This window comes from Rhea americana, unplaced genomic scaffold (assembly GCF_003343005.1).
Source record: "Rhea americana isolate MKP2758 unplaced genomic scaffold, rheAme1 scaffold_194, whole genome shotgun sequence".
NCBI lineage: Eukaryota > Metazoa > Chordata > Aves > Rheiformes > Rheidae > Rhea > Rhea americana.
This window is the reverse complement of record NW_028186083.1, coordinates 474,882-492,886: the sequence shown is the minus strand read 5'-3', so window position 1 is coordinate 492,886 and position 18,005 is coordinate 474,882. Positions and strand designations below refer to the sequence as shown.

Sequence of the window (18,005 nt, the reverse complement as noted above, 5' to 3'; positions counted from 1 at the left end):
TGGATTCAGGACAGAGCCTAATGAAAATCAATGCTCTTTTCTCTTTCCAGGTCGGTGTTGGACACGTTGTGTGAGACATTCCAGCTTCAGCAGTACGCAGTATCTGTGTGCTTGTCAGGTGATTGGGAGCAGCGCAGTTTGTTACTGAGTGTGAGTGTCCGAGTTCTTTGCATTGTCAGTAATAATAGATATTTGAGCATGGATTTCCCCTGCTCAATCAAAGGATTTTATTCCTTTGGAAAAAACATTACTTCCATTGCTGCTCCAGCTGGGTGACTGCAGCAGAGGAATCCAGAGGAGGCACTCAGCACTCATGGCTATAGCAAACATCTTCATGGAGGGGTGCAAACTCCTGCAGTCCTGGCACTTTGGGCCCATGTTTTCAGGAGCAGCTCAGGTGGCTGCTGATAGAGAAGGCATGTAGGAGACCATGCTGTGCTCGTTAAGTTACTATACTGCAAATACAGGCCAAAAACCTGCTGGCAGCATTACCAGCTGCTGCTGAGACCTACCAGCCATTCCCAGAGCACTCAGCGGAGACAGACCACTCGGCAATTGCGTCAAGGTTGGGGGAAACTGTAGTSAAGAGTATTTCAGCCCTTTCAGAGGGTCTAGGTTGCTCCTGCCCCAGAGAGGTCTTCTCTAGGAAACGTGGGATGGGTAGTATGTTGGATATAACCCACAYGTTTCCATGTCCAGCATCACCCCCTGGGCAACAGCAAACACTGGGGATGGAGGGCTGTCTCCAAGGCAGGCAGTTAACTGCAGGAAGAACAGGACACCCTCTCGCCCAAGCAGCTGCGTAGGTAGCAAGCTGCTAAGCATTGCCCATATCGCCTCTGCCTGGGGCCCAGTATCACCTCTGGTGGGCTCAGACATACATACCTGGGAGATAGAGCAGTAACTCCCCATCTCATGCAGACAAAAGCCTCTCCCAGGGCCAGTCTCCTGCTGGAGAAGGCTTAGGTAAAGATGAYGTGCAAACCACTAACACTCCTGGGCTTGTCCCCTTGCTTGTGGCTTCTCCACTGACTTTAGGAAAGATCTAAAGAAATGGGGGGAATAAAAAACAAGTGTTTAACTTCTTTTGCCTTCTTTTCTTTTTTTTAAACTGTAGCTATTGAAATAAAAGGAATGCCCTGATCTTGTCCTTCCTGGGGTCCATGGTAGAGGTAGCCAGGGATGGGTGGCTCAAACAGCAGAACCTAAGCCTTTATAGAGTCTTCCTTTCTCCAAAACATTAATCAGTCTGTAAAGCAGCAGGAAGAGAGCTTCCCTTGTCCCTGCCTCTGCTTTGGTTTTACTCTCAGCTTCTGACATAACCAGGTCACTGTTTCCACAGTTCCCCAGCCTAGATGAGGGCTGATTACTGATCTAGATGGACATGATTCACTGCCTTTTCTAATGAGCATCTTTCTTATGTTTATGTGCTTTGGCAGGGACTTTCGTGTGTCTAATAAGGGAGGGGGATAGCACTGGGGAGAGGGCAGGGGATTCTAAATTGCTGGCATCTGTATCCAACCTGAGATGCTTCTCGCCATCCCTTTGAACTCCAGTCAATTGTAAAGTTGCTTCTTTTGAAAACAAAGAAAAAAAACAAACTAATCTTCCATATGCTAACCCAGGAGACATACTGTCCAGGTCCGCCCATAGGCTGCCTAAGCCCCTGACAAGTAATTGGAGCTACTAACACTGAGAGACTTTTTGTTAATATCTGTCTAGGCAGGGCCTGGGGGCCTCRTGGTAAAAAGCATTGTACAAACCTAGAACAGCCTTATCCTACAGAGCTTTGCCAGCAGAGGTTGTCCAGGCCACAGCAGGGAGAGTTGGGCTTCCTTTCCTCTTAGGTAGATGAGGTCTCATGGGACAGCTACCCTGCTCATGTGGTGTTGCTCGTCTTTTGCAGTGACCAAGTGGAGGAAGCTCTTGCGGTTCTAGCACCACCAAGCCAGACAATCCTTCCCTTGGCTGAAGATCACGTTGGATCTCTTCCCATAATGGAAGCGTGAGTGCCAAGATCCTCCATGACCTCCAGAAGCCACAACTCCTTACCGAGAACTCTGATGGCTCCACGAATGCTTTCTGAAGGTGCCCTTGGGGGCATTGCCCAAATCACCCCCTCACTGTACCTGAGCAGGGGCAGCGTCGCCTCCAACCGGCACCTGCTCCTGTCCCGGGGAATCACTTGCATAATCAATGCTACCATTGAGATTCCCAACTTTAACTGGCCCCAGTTTGAATACGTGAAAGTGCCTTTGGCCGATATGCCCAATGCCCCCATCTCCCTGTACTTCGACAGTGTCGCTGACAAGATAAACAGCGTGGCACGGAAGCACGGGGCCACCTTAGTCCATTGTGCAGCCGGCGTAAGCAGGTCGGCCACCCTGTGCATCGCCTATCTGATGAAGTACCACAAGGTGTCCCTGTTTGAGGCTTATAACTGGGTCAAATCAAGACGTCCCGTTATACGCCCCAACGTGGGCTTCTGGAGGCAACTGATAGACTACGAGAGGAAGCTCTTTGGGAAGACGACGGTTAAAATGGTACAGACACCATATGGCATCATCCCAGACGTTTATGAGAGAGAGAGGAGACCCCTGATGCCTTACTGGGGAATTTAATGTGACTGCACACAGGAAGCACAACAGAAGGGACTTGCTGTTCTGCGTCTACCAGACTGGAGACATTCCCTTCTCTTTCTACAGCCAACTTTGGTTCTTTACCATACAGCGGAACCTCAACTAATTCTCACCTCACTAACCTGCAAGGCCAACAATTCCCTTCAAAGCATTTCTCTCTACAGGGATYCCCCCATCCATATTTCTCTGATTTAGCAGAATGACGTCTCCTTATAAGTTTATTCCTCTCATAAAGCCTCTTTCCTCTTTTTTTTAGTCGGTTTAGTATCCTACAAGGAAAGGCCTAAAAGGCATTTGGCAGAGTTAATGAACAAAGTAACGCTTTGTGATGCGGTAGCCTGGATATTTCTTTAATAGCTTGTTTGCTTCCTTGCAGAATCCTGTAGTGGCTAGGGAGCGGCGCTAGCACAGAACGAACGAGGCCCTACTCTTAACAGAGTGGGTTTTACTAAGAGCCAGGAAAGGAGGAGTGCAGAGTTGTGTTGCTAGTGCTGATGTTTTCTTTAACATCTGTAGTAACTCTCAGTATATAGTGTTTGACATCTTTAGTCAGTTCTTAATCTGTAGTAAAAGTTAAAGAAGAGTGAAGTCAGTTCACATCGGCCACAAGTAAAGTAAAATTTAAATGGTTCAAACCAAATAAATACAAGGTCCTTTTTCACTCATTCCGTGCCAGGGCAACAGTCCTGGAATACACTTACTCTTCTGAAAAATACTAGTGTTTTCTGTGGGTGGAGAGTAAACAGAGCTCTTGTCCAAGCATGGGTCAAGACAAGTGAGCGGTTAGCCTTTCCTGCACTGGCCAGCCAAAGAAACATTTAGGAAACTTTGTGTGTAGGGCCACCTTCCAAAGGGGCCGAGCTGTGTTTTCTGATCTTCAATCAGCCAGTAAACTGGAAGTAGGTAAATCTGCTTGATTACTTAGCTCTACGTATGGTTGTGATCTGCCTTAGCCCATTTCTAAATCACTTCATTATGTCCTCAAGGTTATGTTGCATTCTAGAATTACTCTTCGCAAAATGGCAATCTACCCAACCTCCAGGACAAAGATGGCTTTACGGAGAAGGCTTTGCCTTGTTTTGTTTACGATGAGAAAGACTGCAGCTTGAGAACTGGGAGAAGTCTTTCAGTGGTGTAGCAGCTGGATCCTGAGTGTTGTTCACTCCCTTGCAGATGGGAGGATACTAGTTTCGTTAAAGCATGTAACTGGACCACCAGGAGGACAAAGCAAGTTCCCCGATGAGACATTTCTGTCCTTTGCTGCATCTCTGAAGGAGGAATACAGATTGCTGGATGCTGAGATAGATACCTGATTTAAATGAGATTCTATACTTGTAAAAAAAAAAAATAAAGATTAAACAAGAACATGTGTTGGCTTCCTGTTCAGAACTGTATTAACGTATCTGGAATAACAGTGAGAATGTGGTTTAATCCTGACCAGCAGTTTTACRCAAATCTCAATTCAATTTAGGGAAAAAATAGTAGTATGTTTCAGTCATTTGGCTGATCAGTTTACAATGTTATCTAGGTTCCTGATCCTCAATACAAGAGCTAGGCCATGAATATAACTTTTTCAAAATTTGTTTCTTCCGGAGTCCTAACTGAACAGCTAGTATCATAGTTTTAAAGAATGCTAGAAATGATTAAAGGTATTCTCCAGACTGAACCACGCTGTGTGAGGTTTACAGTTTAGGCAGCTTTCTGTTTTTCCCAGACTAAAATCCACTAGACTGAAATCAGTATGTTACCACTGATACAAAACCATGTGAATGGCCTCAACCTCATTTGCATCATTAGTAAAACCAAACATGATTGGAATAAGTCTAGATTAGAATGAATTTGATACAGGCTTTGATAAGCTCAAATCCTGAAGTTTGTTTTTACATTGAATTCAAGGTATTTTAGCAGACTGGGTAAATGCTATTTTTAAATTGCTTAAAGTTACTCACTGGGAGAAGGAAACTGCTTAGTAGCTTCCAGGCTCCAGCGAAAGGTCCACCAAGGTCAGCGAAAGGTCCGCTGCAGAGTCAGCAGACTTTAAACTCGGCCTGAGGCCATTTACTGGGGGCTTGGAGGCCCCACGGCACAAGACCCCGCTCTGTGCCCTAGAGGCAGGAAGTCACAAGGTCGGCTATAAGGTCAACAAGTTACATTAATACCAAGTTCTGTGCATGGGAGGGGGGTTCTGAAAACAGTTGCTTCAAATTTCTCAACATTACAAGGGAATCCAAAGCGCTCAGAAGAATGTGTCTACATGCACGTGCAGTATAGCTCATTGCCCCGAAAGCCCTTCTTTTATCTGTGTTACACTTAAACAAAACCACAAATGAAAACCCATGATACATCAGCCCAAGCTTCTTTAAAAGCAGTGTCGATACACAGATCTCTGGGTCCTTCAAGACCATGAACACTTTGAGCTCGGTCCTGCACTGACAAAGGGAAGTCTCTTCCTGCTTTTGCAGATGAGCAAGAATGAAGTTTTAGCCCACTGAAATTAAAGCAAGATTTGCCATCAACTGCATGCAGGTCGGATTTCACCGGCTGTGTCCCTCAGCGTCCTGCTTTCAGTGACAGACCAGGAGACTGACTCTGGCCATTTAAATAACACACTCTCATTTTTCTGCTTTTATGATAAATTCAACTGCACAAGGTAAATGGTAAGTTAGATAACGAACTAGAGCCCAAGAATGAGGACTAATAATTAGTCTAGAGACATTCTGAAAACATGACATTTTAGAGGGAAAGATACTTTAAAAAAATAAAATCTGCTTTCAAAATTAAACTTGAGTTTAAAATGGACCATGTATAATTTAACAGTATTTTCTAATATAAAAACTTACAGGTAAAAACTCTATCTGGGGGAGGGAAAGATGATGTTCAAAATAGAAAGCAGCAACCTTTCAAACAAAAGGGAAAGTTAGACCTATAAATATGTAATTGTCTAATAAAGCACATTATGAAATAAAGAATTCATTTGAAATACTCACTAGAGATTACACTTTGAAGAAGTGTAATGATATTGATACTTATAGGTGTTTCTTTCCAAGAGTTCCCTTTGAGTTCATTTCAAGAGAAGATATTTTACACAAGTTGTGTTTTTCCCACTCAAAGTCTAATATTTCATGCGTCCCTAAATCCGTAAAAACTAAAGAAAAGATATCTATAAACATATTAACTCTCTGATGGCTGCAGTTGAATTCMAAATTGCTGTAAACACACCAGCTGAATTTAAGGGAAAAGTCCTTCCTGCTATTAATAGGCTTTTCTGAATGGAAAATAGCTTAATCGTCTGCAGAATATTTTGAAACGGGTTATTGGGTGAGTTTTTTTTTTTTTTTTTTTTTAATATTAGCCACACTGAGAATTTCACAGATATGGCTTCATTATGTTTAAGCCATTTTTGGTCAGTCTTTCAGAAGTTCTCCCGAGACACGGAGCGGTTTCACGCCGTCCGCGCGGAGCAGCCCAGCAGGCCGGTGCCCAGCGAGGCCGCGCGCCCCGGCGGCCACGCGCTCCACGTGCCAGCACCGACAAGCAACAGAAACAGCAACTTTTTTCCAGCTGCAGCCTGGAACAAGCCACTTCACAGTTTTGTCAGAAATGAAATGAGTTGTTTATTAAAAGCAAGATTTCATGGATCTCAACAAAGGGTTTATAAATCATGGCAAGAATTAAGRGAGTAAAAAGTGTACTAAAACGTCAATTAATAATAGTTATTCTCACTGGATTTAAAATATCAGGAGCGACTCTAACACAACACAATCTGAAACAGCTCCAACTACTAATCACAAAACCACTTCTGTGAGACAAATAACATTCACCCAGGGGGGAAAAAGAGCACCACAGTGTAAAGGGAAGTTTTCCGAACACTTCTTAAAATTATGACATTTACATTTTAATAATGAGAACTGAAATTAAATACAGGCCTAGAGAGCAAAACTACCTTTAAAAAAAGCAGTTGGTACAATAGCAGCKTTTATTGAAAAGGCAGATTTTGTTTCAAGTTTAATTAAATTGACATGTAATTAGAAAACAGTGTATTCCTTGGATTTTCAAGAGCTTCTCCTTCTCAACTGAAGGTTGAGCTTTGCTATAACTTCATATCTACTACACAGTTTTCAAGGAGGAGCTGCCCAAAACAGATCCAGGTGAAGAGAAGCTGCTGCCAGAATTTAAAATTTCAGTGGAATGTTCAAGTGCAGAAAGTAACAATTCACATGCAACAAATAGTCTTCAAACTTAAATCAAATATGGACCAACAAGCTTGTGAGAATACTGAAAGCAAAACATGACGATGAATGGACAGGAAAACAGGTTGGAAGAGTTTGCTCACTAGCACTCCTACTGCCACAGAAACGGTAACTTCAGTTGAAACACACTATGATAGCATAAGAGCATTAGGAATAAAACTAAGCAAAGTGATATATAAAATAAATTAACCAAGCAAATAATCTCTTAAACTCCAAATATACATGAATATATACAAAAGTYACTTTCCATAGGTAATCTCAAGACAGATGCAGATAACACATATATTAAAAAGAACAAAAGCAAACAACAAGTTTTTCACATTTTYGTAGTGAAGGAATACATCCAAAAATAAAGTTACATTCATAAAATTCAACACAACCGAAACAGAAGGCGGTACGCGGATTAACCTGCATGCAAACAAAGCAAGAGAATGTCATCTGATACAACGCACTGTAGAAAATACCGTAACCTTGGATACAGATCCCAAGGACACTGGGTCTTTGGCTAGCAATGTAATAGCTGAGATGCTGAATGCAACAGTGAGTCATTTTAATGACATGGGTATGGAAGTGAAATGATCCTCCTCGTGCAATGCCCTTGTCAATGCATCAATGGTAAAACATTCAGTGTATTCCATGACGTAAAGGTGTTTAGAAAAAGGCTTTCTGCTTGCCACAAACGCATTATTATTGCCTGCTGCTTTCCCTTCAGTAGGRAGCAAGCAACTAGTAGTGTCATACTTCAGTAAGCTCTACTGCAATTATAATTGTAAATGTCTATTCGTTATTTTTTATGTGCCAAAAGACATGCTAGATACATCTTAGAGAAGAAACTTACTTGCTTAACAAATACTTTACAAGAAAAACATCACTGAAAAAGATTTTTATGACAATATAGCTGGTACTGTATTTGAAATACTGGTTGCTTTAAGTATCATACCACAGCCAGTTTTATTTGAGGCATTCTCTTTTAATTTAAAAAAAAMCCCTATCCAGTTAAGTGTTCAGGAACTGTGTTGGAAACCCAGGCTAAGAATAAACTCCCTTTTCCCAATACAGTATTTTAATAAGCAATAGCCTTTACATCAGCTATATACTCAAAACCTATCGAGAAGCCTCCTTGCTAGCAGCAAGGCTAGGCATTTGCTTGAACTTAGACAAAGCTTAAATACTTTTTACAATTCAGGATGCAAAAGTGAGTGCTAACTTACTACACTAAGTAGACCTCAAGTATCAATGGGAATACTTTCAAGTGATGTATACAGCAGTTCCCAACTCTGAGGAAAAACAACAGGCGCAGCACAAAGCTATAGTGCAGACTACTGCAACTATTCCATAGCTAATAAATAAAATAGCAATCAAAGAGTGACTGCCCCTTTTTTGATAATTAYTGGGCAACAGAAGGCAGGCACTCACTGTCACACTACTGAGAACCTGCCACATGACTTGCTTGAGCTTGTGACTGGAGGCACAAGTTGCTTATTTTATTAATGAGCTAATTTCAGGCAGCGTGAAGATTTTAGTCTGTGTAAATAAGGGCCAGACACCTAGCACTCTTATTAGCCAACATTATTTCATCTGACATAATTAATAGCTTAATATAAATAAGCTTTTAATTATATAAATGAAGCATCATTTTTCTTTGTAATTTCATTTTCAGCAAATAACCACTGGTCAATGTCAGTTACTCATAACAGTGGCAAGATTCACTTGGAAAAGCTGTTGATAGCTTTGGAGAGGAGGAAGCTTCCCTAGAGATCTGAGAAACTTAAGTAATTCAACGAGTTAAGAAGTAAGTTGCATTAGATGCAAATACATCACATTTTGCTCACTCTAAGCTGAGTAAGACTGCACAGTGGTAAGGCTCTTGAAAGAATGACACAAAGCTCCCACTGGAATAGAAATTCTGTAGCTAGCACTACATCTGACTGCACTGTCGTCTTGATGTTGTATCTGAAGAAAAAAAACAGGTACTTTACGTTTATGGGTAACATTTTGTGACAGCCTGATAAACTAACCTTTTACTGTCCAGAGAGGTATACCTACCACAGGCAACAAAACGGCAGGTTTGCAGCAGCCTGCTTCAGAAAATAACCTGCTTGAGTAAAGCAACTTCCAGTGTTAGATCACACCTACCTATAGTATGAGCTAAGGGACATCTTGTACTGGCAGTTTTAAGAGTCAAGAACCCCGTTATTGCAGATAGCACTAGACTGCACCAGTTACCACAGGAATCCCATCAAGAAAAGCATACTGACATACAAAAGGATACTACATACAGCAGCAAACACTCAGTATCAGTGGAGTCCAGTTTTCAACAGTAATGCAGCCACACGACTACTTAAGGGTAACGTGAAAGGCATAACAAATCACATCCATAGYTTAGGACAACTCTAAGAAGGGAATTTGTCTAGTATTTACAACAGAACAGCAGAGATTGCGAGTTCTAAAATCCAGCTGCCTGTACTAAAGAACCAAGATACGATAACAAAAATTTCAATAATTTTTCCAAGCTCTTATTCTCCCATATTAACCAGTTAGGTGTATGAATACAGTATAGTTTACAGTACAGAACAGTAGAAGTATAAATATACAATGACTCTCTGCAGTTCAATTCCTTAGTCAATAACTCGTTTTGCCTTGAAAGTTACTGTGGCTTGTGCATTGTAATAGTATAGCAGCAAATATTTAAAGAAAAACCATCATGGTCCATATACCAAAAATATTAAAGACTCCTTTTCAAATGCATATTTCAAGTATTTAAATGGTCACTTCCACACAAATCTATCCAGCATTTCAGTTTTTCTTGGAAACTAGGTATTATCTCATCTCAGAGGTTTATGCACTTTGATTAGCAGACTGGTTTGATACAAACAGTAACYTACTTTCAGCTTGAGAAAGACTGAAATGCTGCATTTTGTGCCACTCTACATTTTTTTCCCAGAAATTTCTGAAGACCTCAAAATTCAAGTGAAATTCTTCATGGGGAGCTTGTATATTTGACCATAGCTTTAACCCATTGTTGTACAAAGATCAAAGCCAAGCATTTTGAATACTAATTACAGTTCAAAAACTATCACATTATTGCCCCAGGTGTCCTACATTATTAGAGCCTGATAATCCATCTTCAGCAGAACTCCTTTCACAGCAAGTCTGGCAAAATGAGACCTGGAGGTTTTGGCTCCACACAGTTGATCCAGAAATTTGCACAGCTTGCATGGTACTGGTGCCCTCCATAAGCCAGTTTAAAGTTATCCGTTTCTGAATTAAAGGCCTAGAATAACAAGAATTGAAACAAGTGTGACAATCTCTTCTACTTCATGATCCAGAAACTAGAATGGAAAACAGATATTGCACAAGTATTATCCCCAGAATGGCATAGCATGGAAGAACCGGGACCCTCTCACTCTGAATAGATCTCCACTTGCAGCAAGAGAGCAGCCAACAAACAGTATTTTATTCTAGTCTGCAAAATATTTGCAAATGGACAAAACTTCCAACCATCATACCTGATACCTACTTTTTGTGTTACAGCCTTTATTAAAAAGAGTGATCTGACTAGTATTCCATTTGATCTGAAACCAGGGAGTTAACTCACCTTGTTTCATTTACCTTCTACTAATTCCTCTACGTATCTACACAAAGGCTTGTTCTGCTAGCCAGTAGCTAGTTACTCCATTTATTTCACTGGGTTAAATTTTGCTACGGTTTAGACAAGTGCAATACTTGGTATCAGGGTTATCTGTCTACATTACAGGTTGAATTTGGTCCACTTCCTCCTATTAAGTGCACGTACTTTACAAAAGGAACTTCTGGACAGGGAGTGTAAAGCTATCAACAAACCTAAAACAGGTTGATATACGTTGCTAGGTGGAGATATTGCTTAGAGGTCATGGCAAACTACAAAAAAAATATTTTTTAAACTAGATCCTCTGAGATAAGGTTAATTTTTTGTTTTTCCTATTCAAAAAGAGAATGGTTAGCAGCTGTTCCTACTTCAAAAATATTTCTAACACTGCATGGCTACCTATTAAAAAGACAATTCTACCTCTCTTCCTCATGACCCCAGATTTCCTCCAAAGATTAAAAATAAAAAAAGCCATTGCCTACTGCATATAGTCAAAAGTTAAAATATTTGTAGCAAACAAATTTGTAGCAAACTAACATTTCCCACCTTCTGTAACAGACAAACAGGCAGCTACAAATTCAGAAACTCACTGCACTGAATTTTCTACCACAAAACAGAAATAGCACAAAACCAGAAAGCTGTTCACAAGATACAAGCATGCAGACAAGACAAAAGGGAGGCTCTAGAGCATGTTAGTCGATCAGATTGAGTATTACAGTCACAAAAAATGACTAGAAGAAAAGGAGTCATGATTGATACAATTGAGAATGATAGCTGAAGGCTAGCCAGCAATTCAGCCTTCCACACTCAACTAAGAGAATGATTCTATAAGGGTTTTTTTTTAATTTTTTTTACGGGTTCATACTTTTCTAGGAAGCTCTTCCACRGGTTTCTCTTCTTTCTGAAATAATGTTGAAACCAAAAAGTCAACAAAACTGCTGATAATACATTAATTAGTTGATATTACTCTGCACATATCTTGGGATTCCCTCCCAGCTCTTCTAGCGGTAATAGTTCCCTTCTGACACAATCTTCAGAGATGCATTTCATAAAAAAAAAAAGTCTTTTTTTTCTTTTCTTTTCTTTTTTTTTTTTAATCTCTGTAGCCCAGTTTCATCCCTATTCTGAAGAGTTTAACTCCTCAATCCTTCATCCACAGTTGTCACCTGTCATACCCCAGGCCCAGTGAATATAGGCCCATCTATTGGTCAGATTCTGTCTTTGCTACTTTCAGTTACAAATTGTAGCCAGAAGATTTATAAATATACCCAAAGCTTAAACACAGTCAGACCTAAATTAAAAATGAGTTTGACAACAGAGACCATGATACTTGCTTTACTTCTGGAATCCACATTTAGGAGGCAAACCCCACAGGCAAGATCTTGGGCATTCTTAATGCCTGGACGTAGCATACAAGACGAGAAATCCAGCGAGTTTTCATCTGGCTAAAAAAAAAAAAAAAATGAGACGGTAAAATTTAGGCATTTTTAACGACTGAAACAATTTTGGACATCATGATAAAAATTATCTATCTTGTTACTACAGATAGGTATCAAATAAGTAACATGTCAGAGACAACGTATTACATTTTCTCAGATTGATGAATGATTTAAACRAAGCCATTAGTATATATTGCAAGCTTGCTATGCAATCTCCATTAACATTAAATTATAACTCCCATGATCTTGAAGAAGGATTATACAACAGAGGAAAGAATTTTTAAGTTCTACATTCCCACATCAAAAGAGGAAGAAACTTTTGAAGAAAGAGCACAGGCAGCTGCTGTTACGTTTCAACTGCAGTATATTAAGAATTGGATGAAGATAAGCAGTGGTATGCAACAAGTATTTGTGCAGCTGCAAGGAAACAAGACATCGGCCAGCACAGCTTTCAATAGTATTTGAAGTGGTATCTGTATCAGTGTTTATTGTCCGGAATTCCATATTATTTCCTCATCACAAAAGAGCAGTTGTTACTCTTTCTGAAGGTTTTTCTGAATCTAGAATTGCACAGCAGTATAAAATGGAATATTAAGGCCAGCAAAATCTTATAAGAACTAAGGTTACCAACTGTTTTATGGCATATACATGCTCAGGTTAAAGAGAGACAAAGGTTGAGAGGATAAGTCTGGAGATAAACAAATAAGAAAGCTCAGTGAATATACTAATTTTTGTTACACAATCTTACATTTCAGTCACAAAATAAATGGTAATTGAAATCTGTGTTGTATAAAACTGCTGAAGCTTTGCTCAAGCTTAGTAGTATAATCAGAAATCTCTTGAAATGTAAGAGACTTTAAAAAAATTTGCGTGGCATGCTAATCATGCTCCCCCAGTCGAATAGCTGGGCAATAACTGGAATGCTGGCAAAAACTTAAAGCAGATCAATCAAATTAATAAATGTACTCTAGTATTTGTTTACCAAATGCAGGAGTGAGACAAACGAAAAAATTGTATTGTAACTTGCAATGAAAACTGCAAGGCTATGCATAAAATTACCTTATTAAAAAAAAATCCTTTAAAGGATTCCAGGCACATGCCTGTGAGCTAGGATACTTCTAGGTACTTAACTGGCACTTCTGCACCATTTAGGATGTGTGACTGCAATCTGAGATGAAGGTATGACTCCACACATGTCAGTGCTCCACATGGAGGCAAAACAACAGAAAAGGAATCAGGAGTCCCTGCCTCTTAAACAACTTAAGAGGAACCACGCATGTACGAGAAGTCAGTGTTTGCAGCTCCTGATGTGCTCAAAATGTAGCTTGACTGCTACAAGCCAGGAGCCACTGCAGCTCAGATGACATGTGGGCAGGCTTAGATGTTAAGGTAATACCTGCAATCTTCCAAGAAAAAGCACTTTAAGAACTAAATTTTAATTCACTTGCTTAAATCAATAATATCCTGATAGCTTTTTAGATTAGTATCAACACTGCCAGATTTCCAATAGATGAATCCTAGTCTATCAACTTCATCTGCTAAGTAGTAAAATATTGAAAAGTATAAACTTCACATTCTGACATGGACTGTGTAACACAGTGTGTCACCGAAAATACCTGCTTGCCACCACTGTTGGCACTGGAGAGGTTTAAAAAGACATAGATGATGTGTAAGAAGGGACTGATAGTTTTTAAATATCTATTGTGCAAGGAATGACCTAGGTTAAGATGGTTATTTTAAGCAGAAACCAAGCATTCAGGGTCTCATTTATAACAACTGTTTACTGAGGAGCAAAGGTTTTTAGCTGGCCATAATTGCATTGCAAGGAGCCACAAATTAAGATGTTCAGTGAAAAGATCATGGTAATGATTCATTTATTGATGCTGATGTGATGCATTGATATTAACTTAATAAATAAAGACTCCTTACATATACCCTGAGTCAAAAGGATGCATTATGCTAGACCATTTGGTGCACCTACAGATAGGTGTTTCCCTAAGAAAGGGTGTTTTGCTGTCGTTAAAGAAGGTCATTTTGCACATAATATTTCCTGCAACATAAACACACAGTTTACATGTAAACACAAAGCACATGTTTAACGGCAAATTGATTTCTTGCTTTCTGTCTTTGTATGCTCTGCACCTGGTCCCAAAAATGTCCCTTTTCCTCTCACTTCCTTTGAGTACGCTTCCTATCTGAGGCTCCTTCTCTTAATTACCCCTCAGAGAGCCCCTCACTGTCTCTTCCCATAGGGCTTGCTCAGTTACATAGCAGCTCCTACCAGGCTCCTTCTGTCTCAGATCAGTTGAGCTCCTTCTGGCAGTTCTGACCAGAGATGGAAAAATTATTTTGTCTGTAGCAGGAACCAAAACAAACTTACGCATTTCAAAATCAGAAAGGAAAGTATCTTAGTTATTCATGTGTCACTACAGCGTGTGCTCCTGTATTGTGAGCATTAGAACTAATTGCAGGAATATTATAAAGATAACTTCCACACTAGCCTAGCTTCATACAATGGCTTATTTAAGTTTTAACAAATTTCCTTCATTGGAGAGGTTCACAGAAACATAGGATATCACCTAAATCATTAAGACACTAAGATAACATCATGCTTGCATATAAATAACAGTTACAGAAAGCTTTAAACCTGATCCTACAGACAAGCGTATCTCCATTTTGCAAAAGGAAATATATATAAAAAAGGAAAGTTAGTACGCTCTGTGAAGTCACTTTACATGCAATTATAAAGTTTCTTCTAGAAAAGCCATAGCTTATTTTTGGTCTTACCGTTAAAGCAGCAAGTGACATGAAGCTTATTAGGTTGTTCCACACTTTATCAATATCCTTCAGAAGCTGTTGGAGTTTCTCACTACACACAGCAGTTGCTTTGATACCCAGTTCAACTCTTTTCGTTACTCTATAGACTTCAACAACTCCTGTTGACATTAAACACAGTGGAGAACCACAGATAAGTTAACTGTAAGCAGACATTCCTGAAACTGTAACTCAAAAATAGCAGGTAACAGGCATGGCACAGATAAAGGTGGTCATGGACGTTTATTTCAAAAGTAGTTGTTTCATTCATTTAGCAAAAGAATTGCTCATTATTTCAATGCAGGCACAGATTAAGCTAAAAAATAATACTATGCTCAGAAGAGTGATTATATATTAGTATTTTTCAGAGGAGATCTTTCAATGGACATGGTAAATTAATACATACCTAATAAATATTCCATGCCTTGAGCAGACTGGATAACTTCAGTGCAAACAGATGAACTACTTATTCCATTTAAGGTATCATTTGCTTTCTTTATTACCTAGTGGAAATGAATTTCATAAAATGGTACTGTTATCTACCTTGAAGTACTTATTTACAAAATAGACTGTCACCAACACAAACGGTCCTAATTTGCCTTTTGCATTAAAAAAAAAAAAAAAGTCATACTCCTTCACATGATTTTATACACTTATGCCGGAACTTTATGTTGATCAGGTAAAAGTATGAACTTTCAAAACTTCAATGCATTCCTTCAGATATTTTCATTACTAAAGTAATACTCTTAGTGTATGCATGCTTTGGTATCTATTTTAATAAAAACATTTACAATTTTTGCTCACTTCAAATGTGAAAATGAAATCCTAAGGAAAACAACTCTGGCTGCGAAACACCTCTCACATTACCAAAACAAATTAATGGCCTCTCCACCTGCCATACTGAACAGCCCTGTTTCTCAAAAAGTCAGTTTTCTCAATTCAAAAAAGCCAGGTGCCGATATCAACGTCCCTACCAGCACGCCTTGTTAGGTCACTCACAACACAAGCACACCAAATAAACCACTCATTTGAAAATTCAAGTAAAAGCCAAACTGATCACAAATGACAGGTAGATTAGTATAGGATTTTAGCCGAGGAGGTGTCACTTCTACTGTGTGACAGCTTTTGGCTTAAAAATCGTAATCGCCTTAGGCTGATTCACACCCTTTCTATGCTTATATGGTCTGAAACATTGAATAAAGTTGTACATACAGGAAGGAGGGAGTGATTTTGGAATAGGTGACACACTTACTTGCAGAGCACTTTCCAAGCATCTTTGCCATTCATACGCATACCTCTCACTTTCCTGTTTGAAAGAAAAAGATAGTCTGAATCCCATTCTTACAACTTTATCCTATCACAGTAGATGCACAGAAGACAGGTATATAAAGCAACTATTTACAGGTTAGGTATAAAAATGTCCCTAATACCTATTTCTAATTTTTTTCATTCTCTAAATATTCTCTTTTAATTTTAAATTTTGATTTCTGGGAGTTAGAACTTGTTTCAAAAGAAAAACAAACATGATTAGGTAAAAAGTTTGAATTGCACACTCGTATTCCAGACATGTTTGTTACAGTTCTACTGTTACCAAAATGGGGATTAGCAGAATTTAATCTGAGTTGTTTTACTATCAGTTCTCAACATGCATGAGAGAAATAACTACTAGGTAGCCAGAATAGTTAAGCCCCTTCCCAGAGCCAATGGTCTCAGAGCCAAAACTGGGATTAGATTTTAGTCGTAACAAATTTTCAGTCACAAGCTTAGACAACAAGTTCAAGTTACTCTGATGGTTTCAGACAACAGAATTCCTTCCATGTATCACAAGGATTTAAAGACAAAAAGGAAGAAGCCCCTTTAATGAGTAGTTTCCAGTGAAAACACCTAACCTTTCCCAGATTTTGTTTTAAAACCATGCCCTAAATTAAAAATATCTGAAGTCCCAAACAGCTAGGATACAGATCACCTTTAATACCACTGATGGACATCACTATTGGTTTACTTGCATTTCCAATAACTCCTTACCTCAACTTCCCCAGTTAAGTCTTTGTATTTGTCTCTGATGACGGGCAAAGCAGGCTTCTCACTTAAAGTATTTGAACGATCTCTAAATGGTTGCTCCAAAACTGGTAAAGGTGAAGAGCGGCTTATTTCTCTGTCACCTAGGCTTAAGCTCCTTTTATGAGATCCTAAAAGTGTTAGGATATAAACTAATTATTCTTCTATGTATAAAGACAGAGACTATTTAAAACAAAAAGAGTGGCAGCAAGTGATATACTACCACTCTAGAACAAAGCCTTTTATTTACTCAGTGAATGATGCAAATTTCCCCAGTTTTTCAGTTCTTACAAATTTTTGGTATAGTAAGTTTTTATATCCAGAAAGATRTTTCTAGATATAAAAAGTTTCAAATGCTATAAAAATAGTGAGAATATTCAGCTTCATTCCAGTAGTCTTTGGAACAATCCCCACTGGCCAATTTGTAATTCAATTAGACAAATAAGCATTCAATAAATATATGCATTATGAGCTTCTTCCACCCCAAACATGCCTACCTTGTACAGACAGGTCAAAGGTAGCCAGTTCACTCTTGATCATTTCTTCACTAGATTTCATCTTGCCTTGGGAAGTTGCTACCAAGAAGTCAAATTTGCTGATTTTTGGCTTTTCACTTTGGAATTCCCCAAAGTCATCTGTGGACTCTTTTCGCATTTCAGAAGAAATACCGCTAGCAAGAAAGTCTGCCTCTTGATTTGTGTCACTTGCTGCTGCATCTTGTGCTTCTGATGAAGGTCTCGCAAAATCACCGAAGTCTCCAATGTCATCATCCCTTGGACCACTGCATATTGGGCCAGAATCTTTAAAGTTTGCGAAGGCTGCAAATGGAACGTCCTGTAAAGCATCCTCACTAGAAAAGGTTGTCACTTTGGAAACTGTTGTCATGGTAATGTTTTCTGAACTGCCAAACAAAGTCTCCTTCTTCTGGAGGACTGAAGTGGCTGCAGAGGATCCGCTTCCTGAAGGCTGGACAAAGGAAGAGAGCTTCTTGCCCTGATGAATGTCTTCTTTGTCAGACCAGTCATAGCTTGCCAGGCTGCTGACTGCAGACCCACTGTTATAGCTTCCAAATGGGGCACATTTTAAGTCATCTATATCTGAGAAAAACAAACCCCTGCAATTAGATGCTGAAGTTCAACAAAAGCAGATCTCTCTACATTGCATAAAAATAATAGCA

At 39.3% G+C, this 18,005-nt stretch overlaps 2 protein-coding genes across 8 annotated transcripts in view; one reads left to right on the top strand and one right to left on the bottom strand.

The window, feature by feature from the left end:
- On the top strand, positions 1-4,004 carry DUSP14 (dual specificity phosphatase 14). Its single transcript, XM_085302903.1, has 2 exons — positions 1-150; positions 1,907-4,004. Exon 2 carries the CDS (start codon positions 2,025-2,027, stop codon positions 2,619-2,621), a length of 597 nt encoding a protein of 198 aa, XP_085159029.1. The 5' UTR covers positions 1-150; positions 1,907-2,024; the 3' UTR covers positions 2,622-4,004.
- Positions 4,005-5,962: 1,958 nt separating this feature from the next.
- SYNRG (synergin gamma) overlaps positions 5,963-18,005 on the bottom strand; it is a 38,654-nt gene continuing 26,611 nt past the window's right edge. For 2 of the 7 annotated variants that reach the window (XM_085302899.1, XM_085302900.1), the window contains 8 exons: positions 17,326-17,925; positions 16,796-16,959; positions 16,023-16,076; positions 15,177-15,273; positions 14,744-14,892; positions 11,840-11,962; positions 11,383-11,418; positions 5,963-10,163 (listed from right to left, as the gene is read on the bottom strand). In XM_085302899.1, coding sequence (XP_085159025.1) covers positions 10,032-10,163; positions 11,383-11,418; positions 11,840-11,962; positions 14,744-14,892; positions 15,177-15,273; positions 16,023-16,076; positions 16,796-16,959; positions 17,326-17,925 — 1,355 coding nt within the window. In that variant the 3' untranslated portion in view covers positions 5,963-10,031. The remainder of the gene's footprint in view (positions 10,164-11,382; positions 11,419-11,839; positions 11,963-14,743; positions 14,893-15,176; positions 15,274-16,022; positions 16,077-16,795; positions 16,960-17,325; positions 17,926-18,005) is intronic. The other 5 variants (XM_085302898.1, XM_085302901.1, XM_085302896.1 and 2 more) reach the window with 4 other exon arrangements.

Bases quoted from the DNA above. Each gene is read 5' to 3' on its own strand.
- DUSP14 (XM_085302903.1), top strand. From the start codon at position 2,025: ATGACCTCCAGAAGCCACAACTCCTTACCGAGAACTCTGATGGCTCCA.